Source organism: Tachyglossus aculeatus, chromosome 8, assembly GCF_015852505.1.
Source record: "Tachyglossus aculeatus isolate mTacAcu1 chromosome 8, mTacAcu1.pri, whole genome shotgun sequence".
NCBI classification, from domain to species: Eukaryota; Metazoa; Chordata; class Mammalia; order Monotremata; family Tachyglossidae; genus Tachyglossus; species Tachyglossus aculeatus.
In genome coordinates this window covers 33158227-33167380 of record NC_052073.1, presented here as the reverse complement: position 1 = coordinate 33167380, position 9154 = coordinate 33158227, and the positions used below count along the sequence as shown (strand labels likewise).

Genomic DNA, 9154 nt, shown 5'->3' with positions numbered 1-9154 from the left:
ATTATTGTTATTTATCTCATTTTGCCCTCACAGCATCCCTATGAAGTAGGTAAAGGCAGGTGTAACTATCCACATTTTATAGATGCAGAAATTGATGCCTACAAAGAGGCTCAGTGACTTGCCCAGATGGTAAGGTATCTTGCTGTGGGAGACTTCTGTCAGCAACTTTATGAAAAGTATTCATCACTCCCTTGTTCAGCAATTTTCTCTTTTTACAAATAGTGAAGTGAAATGCCAACCTGAACATATTTTTAAGAGGTATTGGACTTGACCTCACAAGAGACAACAGTCTTGTTAACTTGCTGTGTTTTCCTAATGGCAAAGTTGATATCCTCATTTCTAGCCCATGTAATTAACCTGTCAAGATTCCAATTCCCTCAATGATTCTCAGCAACATTATTTATTGTCTGGGTGACACCATAAATTTGAAGTTTTTTAAAAGAAATGATGAGAAGTAATGGCCACTATTATCCTGGGGCCTATAAAAGATGTCTGGGTCCTCTCTCCCCAGCAAATAGCAGTGGCAACCTGAGGAATGATTTCCCAAACCACAATGGTCTAATTTTAGTATAGAGGCAAAAATTTAGCAGTTCTTCACTAAAGTTACATAAAAGGGGTCATTCCGGTCCCCAGTGATTGAGAGGAAGTTCTCTTTTTGGCCTAGGGTGTTATTTTAAAATTAAGTAGTTGGGGCCTATCCACAAAGGTGATGATTCCTGAACCCTGGGGATTCCGGAGCCAGGCACCTGGCCTATGAGAAAGAGCTTAGAATTGTTAGTCCCTGAAGTCCCAGCTCTGTCACTAGCTGGCTGTGTTTATTTATTTATTTATTTATTTTACGTGTACATATCTATTCTATTTATTTTATTTTGTTAGTATGTTTGGTTTTGTTCTCTGTCTCCCCCTTTTAGACTGTGAGCCCACTGTTGGGTAGGGACTGTCTCCATATGTTGCCAACTTGTACTTCCCAAGCGCTTAGTACAGTGCTCTGCACACAGTAAGCGCTCAATAAATATGATTGATGATGATGATGATGATGACTGTGGGTGAGTCACATAACTTTTCTGGGCCTCTTATTTCACCTGTAAACTGGGGCCATTTCTCTCCTTATGCTTTGTGTGTTTGGTATATTTTCTCTCCTACTCACATTTATGTCTCAGCTGTGAGAATGCTTTGAAAAACGATTGAACTGTAGAAATCCTATTCAACTTACAATTCCATTATACCTATGACACTGTTGACATTTGCTAAGGACAGCCTTGACCTTTGACCTCCCCTTCCCTCCCCACCCACACTTCTTTTCAGGCCTCCTTGTTCCAAAGCTAGGAACACAGGAATCCCCTCTCGCACCACAAATACAGACTTCCAGAAAATCCAGAAATGGAAAGAAAATAGAGCAATGAAAAGAGAGGAAGGTATTCACTTCCTTCTAAGGTAAAGCCTGCTCTGATTTCTTTTAAGTATTTGACAGTGCCAAGTCCACAACTTCCATGCACCTTTGATTTGTATTTAACATTAAAATATGGTCATCTGAAAAGCTGGGTTTGTGTTTCCAAAACCAGTTAAGGTGGGTCCATTGTTAAAGATGAAGAAGTGGTTACTAGGCTACTTGTTTAGTGAGAGCTGCCCCATCTGTGTGACTGGAGGGGAGAGTGGGAAAGGAGAGATCATGGCAGGGTGATGGAGTAGGGCTCCTATCACCCTCCCGGCACCCGTCTGAAGGCTCTGGGAGAGTGAGGGGAGACAGGTCTCCTCACCCCAGCCTTGTGTGGGGGAACAGTCCTTTTCAAATAAAATGGTTCAAAATCTGTGAGCAAGGACCTCTGTGTACCTAAAGTGTTATATGACTCAAGTGTAAGGTTCATGTCTAGAGTGGCAGGGGTACTGTATCATACTGACCAGTCCAGTTTTCAGTTATATTGTCCCCTGACTGGTTCAGATGCGGATGTTTTTCTGGCCGTCTTTTTTATTTTTAGCATTGAGCCCCCAACTGTGGCTGAGTGCAGTGTGGCCTAGAGAAGCAGCATGGACTCATAGAAAGAGCCTGGGAGTCAGAAGGACCTGGATTCTACTCCCGGTGCCATAACGTCTATGTTAGGTGACCTAGGGCCAGGCAGTTTACTCCTCTGTGCCTCAGTTACCTCAGCTGTAAAATGGAGATTAAGACTGTGAGTCCCATGTGGGATAGGTATTGTGTCCAACCTGTTTAGCTTGTGTCTACCCCAGTACTTAGAACAGTGCCTGGCACATAGTAAGTGCTTAACAAATACCATAAAAAGGCCATGCCAGATCCCATGCTGGGTGCCCTGAAGGGGAAGGCAGAGGCTCTGGAGCAGTTGGGAGGGTCAGAGTAGCCCAGAAAGCTGCTCCGGGTTCAGGCCAATTGCCACCAAATGGTGGCCATGTGACGACCCCTGCTTTTTGGGGTCCGGCTTTCTGGAGTGCCTTTTACCCTGTTCCCCTCTGCCTTGCATTTGAAGATATTCACCACCAACAGGAGTTGCTATACTCACTCTGCTGCCTGGATCATCTTTGTGCAGAAATGCTCTGGGCATGTTATTCCCCTCCTCAAAAGTCTCCAGTGGCTGCCTGTCAACCTATGAATCAAGCAAAAACTCCTCACTCTCGGCTTCAAGGCTCTCCATCTCCTCCCTCCCTCCTACCTCACCTCCCTTCTCTCCTTCTCCAGCCCAGCCTGCACCCTCCACTCCTCTGCCGCTAAACTCCTCACTGTACCTCATTCTCGCCTGTCCCGCCGTCGACCCCCGACCCACGTCCTCCCCCTGGCCTGGAATGCCCTCCCTCCACACATCCGCCAAGCTAGCTCTCTTCCTCCCTTCAAAGCCCTACTGAGAGCTCACCTCCTCCAGGAGGCCTTCCCAGACTGAGCCCTCTTTTTCCTCTCCTCCTCCCAACCCCCACCCTACCTCCTTCACAGCACATGTATATATATTTGTACAGATTTATTACTCTATTTATTTTACTTGTACATATTTACTATTCTATTTATTTTGTTAATGTTGTGCATATAGCTTTAATTCTATTTGCTCTGACGATTTTGACACTTGTCTACATGTTTTGTTTTGTTTTCTGTCTCCCCTTTCTAGACTGTGAGCCCATTGTTGAGTAGGGACCGTCTCTATATGTTGCCAACTTGTACTTCCCAAGCGCTTAGTACAGTGCTCTGCACTCAGTAAGCGCTCAATAAATACGATTGAGTGATTGAATGAATGAACTTCCCAGGAAATGCAAAGAGAGATCGCCATCTAGAGGTCAGTCAGATGGCAAGATCACTTCATCCTTTGTACAGGTGACCAGCTGGGCAGGGAAGGGACTTCTCATTGGTGTTTGGTTGAAAACACTATGTCCCCCAGATCAAAGGGCATTTCCAAAGGAGAGATTAAGAGACCCACAGATTTCTACCCTAAGAGTGAAGAAGGAAAATCGTCTATCCAAGGTGAGACTTGGCAAGGGACTGGCCGAGTATGGAGCGTCTTGGACGAGTACAGGCTTGTGTTTGGAGGCACAGCTGAGATGTAGGAAATGAGGCCCTCTTGAACAAAGGCTCTGGACTCAGATGGTTACTGATGGCCCTCACGGACTTTGGGCATCCAGGCACAAGCGATACTTCTCACATCGAGCCAGCCACAAGGAGTAATGTTATGTCATGTCATCATTAATTCATTCAATCTTATTTATTGAGTGCTTACTATATGCAGAGCACTGTACTAAATGCTTGAATCATCACACTCACCATTTTCCAAGAGACCATCCACAGCCACCAAAACCTGGTGTGTTATCCTGGGGGTATTCCACAATATCTCCCTTTGGCTCCAGAACTCTTGACTCCCCCCCACCAGGTCCCTGTGAACCCAGGTACCACTTCTGAGTCACACGACTTGGTAGCAGGATCTAAGGTGGCGAGAGGCTTGACCCTTAAATTAAGTTAGTCAGTCTTTCAGCTGTATTTATTGAGCTCTTCCTGTATGCAGAACACTGTACTACGTGCTGGCAAGCGTACAATATAACAATATAAAAGACACATTCCCTGCTCACAATGAGCTTACAGTCTAAAGGGGCAAGACAGACATTAAATATAAATAAATAAAATTATAGATAGGTGCATAAGTGCTGTGGAGCTGGGAGGGGAGATGAATAAAGAAATCAAGTCAAGACAGCTCAGAAGGGAGTGGAAAAAGAGGGAAGGAGAGCTTAGTCAGGGCAGGCCTCTTGGAGGAGATGTGCCTTCAGTAAGACTTTGAAGGTGGGGAGAGTAATTGTCAGATATGAGGGAGGGTATTCCAGGCCAGAGGCAGGATGTGGGTGAGACATCGGTGTTGCCTATTTGTACTACCCAAGTGCTTAATATGGTGCTCTGTGCACAGTAAAGGCTCAGTAAATATGATTGAATGAATGAATGGAGAGACAGATGAAATCGAAATACAACGAGAAGGTTGGCATTAGAGGAGCGAAGTGGGCGTGCTGGGTTGTAGTAGGAGAGTGATGTGTTGAGGTAATAATAATAATAATAATGGCATTTATTAAGTGCTTACTATGTGCAAGCACTGTTCTAAGCACTGGGGATGGTACAAGGATGGTACAAGTTTATTGAGGGCTTTAACTTACTCAGAGGTATCCAGTGACATAACTGTGCCCCAGTGCTGAGGGCAGACCAGTTGAAAAACAGACTGTCTGGCAGCAAGCTAGATGAATAGTCACACTGCTTTCCCACTGGATTTATAGCTCTTTGATGGCAGGGATAATGTGTTTTACTGTAACAGTAAACAGTACACTCCCAAAGTACTTAGTATAATGCCCTGCATCAAGTCGCTACTCTATCAACTCATTGCTCTATTGAAGTGTACCTGCAGGATGAACTTTCCACTTTCCCCTTTGTATTTCCAGAATTTGCCTGCTATGAAGACCTCATTGCAGGTTGTGGCCTTGTGGGGCAGCAGGGCTCCATCTCACAGCATCACGGCTATAATGATCACAGATGATCAGCACACCATTGTCACGGGGAGTCAAGAAGGTCAAATATGCCTTTGGAATCTTTCTTCTGAATTAAAGGTGAGTAGCTATCAGATAGAGCTGCTATCTAAGAGAAGAAGAGATATCAATAACATGGAACTGTAGGTATTCACATCTGGAGGGGAATGTCGGGGACTGGAGGGGGAAAGGAGAGGAAGTGCCCCCTTGCTCAGGGGGTGAAAACCCCCTGAGTAAATGTTAATTGCCCCATGAGGAAGGCAACACCTAGTCTAAGAGAGGGGTGAGAGGAGTGGGCTTGGTAGATGACAACTGCCCTATGAGAAAGGTAACATTTAGGCCATGAGAAGTAGTGAGGGTGAATTCTTATTAAGTCGCCCAGTTCCATCCAATGGCTGGCAGCTATTTAGAGCTCCCATAGAGTTTTAATCTTCAATAAAGAGTAGTTTCTGAAGGCACTTTTTCCCCCCATGTTCAACTTGGATGAAGGGCCTGTTGAGTCCTGCTCTGGGGCCAGACTTAAAGAGCCATGTTTAGCAGCTTGCATCTTCAAGCAGCAAGATACAGTCAGTTTGATTTTAATGTGGCTTGTCTATAACATGATAGAAGATAGAGGGAACAGTCTTCCCACAATAAGGGTCTGTTCTGCTCATTATCTGATACACAAGGTAACCTAAATAAACCAGTGTAATACTCTCAGTCTCGTTCCCGGCCTGTCACCTCTTTGTTCTGCTAAACTGTATGGTAGCTTGTGGTTTTGCAAATTTTTGGTAGGCAATACAGTAAAATAACAAAGGTGGCAAAGGTGTGAATCATTCTCCTAATGGTGGCCTTATAGAGACTGTAGGATTTTTACAGTAAAAACTATTTTCAAGCACCTCCCTATTTGAATCATTCATTTCCATTAAACCAGTGGTTACTAGAATGTGGTTTTTTTCCCCTTTAATGTGACTGCCAGAACTGACTGGTATTTGAAAAATGAATTTTCCTTTAAATTTGAGTAGAAGTAGCTCTCAAGCTGGATCATCACTGTGTTTTGAACAATGGTGCTCTTTCCCTCCCAGATTGGCACTAAACTATATAGAGATCTGGTTGGTTAGACTAGCCTGCGTTTTTCATTAGTTTAGCTCCTGAGTTATTCACTCAAATATCCAAACTATAGCAGGGTAACCTTAATTCTGAGAAATTATGTCTCATTCATCTAAATAAAAGGTACCCTCACTATTAGCTAAATTAATAATAACTTAATTGTCTAGGTGTTGCTCTCTTCTGGGCCTTTTTTCTATTCTTTAAGCTTGGCCCTATCTGTGATTTTTTACAACCCACTTGGCTGAGCTCTAAATCCAATTTACTATTGTCACTATCCCCTTTCAAAACCTGACCTCACCTAGGTTTCAGCCCATCGATTCACTATCAATTACCTCAGTCCCAAGTCATAAACATTTAACATATAGGGATAGGTATTTCCTCAACTCCTGTGGACTCAAAACCCAATTTGAACACCTAAACAAATGATGTGCTTAAAGTATACTGCCCTCATTAAGGAACCTTTTAGAAATCAAAGGGGAGATGAGCCTTTAAAGTTTGTCACTTTAAAACTTGAATGAACAATTAATTGTAACTCTGTTTTATAGTGTCATTAATTAACATCTCACCTCCTGGAGCTGTTCTATTACCAAGTGAATAAAGAGCCATATAGAAGTCAAAAGTCCAGGGTGACACTGCTTTTATGTGAATTCCTGAAATCTGTAGAGGCAGGTACACTTTCTAAATAGCAGAGAAGGGAGATTTCACTACTTCCAGTAGTGGACATAATAATAATAACAATAATAATAATAATAATAATGATTGCATTTATTAAGCACTTACTATGTGCAATGCACTGTTCTAAGCCCTGGGGAGGTTACAAGGTGATCAGGTTGCCCCACGGGGGGCTCACAGTCTTCATCCCCATTTCACAGATGAGGCAACTGAGGCACAGAGATGTTAAGTGACTTGCGCAAAGTCACATGGCTGACAATTGGTGGAGCCAGGATTTGAACCCCTGACCTTTGACTCCAAAGCCTGTGCTCTTTCCACTGACCCATGCTGCTTCTCACTGTGCTTCTCAGAACACTAGAAGTGTGCTTCTCAGAACACTAGACATGCTCTGGCTAGTGTTCTGAACTTCTGATGCCCTCACCAATCAATCCGTAGTATTTGTTGAGCACTTCCTTTCTGCAGAACACTGTCCTAAGCATTTGGTAGAAGACAATAGAGTTAGTAGGCACTATCCCTCCTCTCAAGGACCTTACAATCTACTGGTGGGGAGACCAAGTACTTAGCACTCAAATGCTGAAGTAGCAGCTGGGGGTGGGGAGGGGAGAGATTAATCAGGGATGGCCTCCTGGAGGAAATGTGATTTGGGGAGGGCTTTTGAAGATGGGGAGAGAGGTGGGGGCCTACTTTATGTGAAGGGGGGAGGAGGTTCTTTTAAATAACATTTTTAAGTGCTTGCTATGTGCCAAGCACTGTACTAAGTGCTGAGATAGATTCATTCAATTGTATTTATTCAGTGCTTACTGTGTGTAAAGCACTGTACTAGACACTTGGAAGGCTACAATGCAACAATAAATAGACACACTCCCTGCCCACAACGAGCTTACAGTCGGGGAGACAGACATTAATACAAATAAATAAATTACAGATATGTACATAATTACTATGGGGCTGGGGGTCATGAACAAAGGGAGAAAGTCAGGGTGATGCAGAAGGGAGTGGGAGAAGAGGAAAGGGGGGTTTAGTCAGGGAAGGCTTCTTGAAGGAGATGTGCCTTCAAAAAGGCTTTGAAGTGGGGGAGTGTAATTGTCTCCAATTTGAGGAGGGAGGGCATTCCAGTCCAGAGGCAGGATGTGGGCGAGGGATCAGTGGCGAGATAGAAGAGATTGAGGCACAGTGAGAAGATTAGCATTAGATGAGCGAAGTTTGATGGCTGGGCTGTAGTACGAGAGTAGTGAGGTGAAGTAGGAGGGGGCAAGGTGATGGAATGCTTTAAAGCCAATGGTGAGGAGTTTTCGTTTGTTGTGGATGTGGATGGGCAACCACTGGTAGATACAAGGTTGTCAGGTTGTACTCAGTCTATCTCCCATGTGAGACTCACAATCTTAATCCCCATTTTATAGAGGAGGTAACTGAGGCACAGACAAGTAGCCAGACTGGGATTCATTCCTGTGTCCAACCATACCAACATTCTGATTTATTCAATAGAGCACCCAAAAATTACCTGAATGGTGGTAGGAGATAGCTAATACTGTCCTCAGTTTTGCAAAGCTATGGCCCTTCTTCTTATCAGGCAGTGTGGGAAGCAGCATGCCGTGGCATGGTGTAAAGAGCATGGGTTTGGGAGTCAGAGGACCTGGGTTCTAAACCTAGCTCTGTCATTTACTACTGGGTGACCTTTTCTGTGCTTCAGTTCCCTCATCTGAAAAATGGAGATTCAATATGTGTTATTCCTCCTACTTAGAATGTGAGCCCCATGTGGGACCTATCTTTTATCTTCTCCAGAGCACAGTGTTTAACACATAGTAAGCACTTAATAAATACCACAATTATTATCAAAGTCTTCATAAAAGTTGTCCTCCTCTAGGAGACCTTTCCTGATTAATCCCCCAAACTTCTTGGTTTTATGGACCCTCAGAAACCATCTCAATACTCATGTATATGGGTATTTGTTATTTATTCACTTGTGGCTATTACACCTGTTTTCTCATTCTTCCTCCAGGTACCAATATTTATTGAACATGTACAGTGTGTAGAACACCAAACCAGACATCTTGTACCTCTTCTGTATGCACCTGAGGGACTAGAACTATGATCTCCGCCCAAAGTTGGCACTCAGTCACCATAGTTGATTCTGACATTGATGCAGTTCAGGGTGTAGACCTGCTCAGGAGTAGGTCTAGGGGAGCAAACTAAAGGAACAGCAATCAAGGAACACTAAATGTAGTGTCATCTTTCCATACCTATTCAATGAATTTGCTATTGTTCTTTCTAGATCTCAGCCAAAGAGCTCTTGTTTGGTCATTCGGCCTCAATAACGTGTGTGGCAAAGGCCCGAGTCTTTGAGAAACAGCCGTATGTAGTTAGTGCTGCTGAAAATGGGTAAGTGACTCTTTACTTTCTTTTG

General features: G+C 43.8%; 1 protein-coding gene across 1 annotated transcript in view; it reads left to right on the top strand.

Moving 5' to 3' along the window:
* Positions 1-8255: 8255 nt before the first annotated feature.
* WDR72 (WD repeat domain 72) overlaps positions 8256-9154 on the top strand; it is a 203930-nt gene continuing 203031 nt past the window's right edge. Inside the window, exons 1-2 of the mRNA XM_038750044.1 lie at positions 8256-8261; positions 9023-9129. Coding sequence (XP_038605972.1) covers positions 8256-8261; positions 9023-9129 — 113 coding nt within the window. The remainder of the gene's footprint in view (positions 8262-9022; positions 9130-9154) is intronic.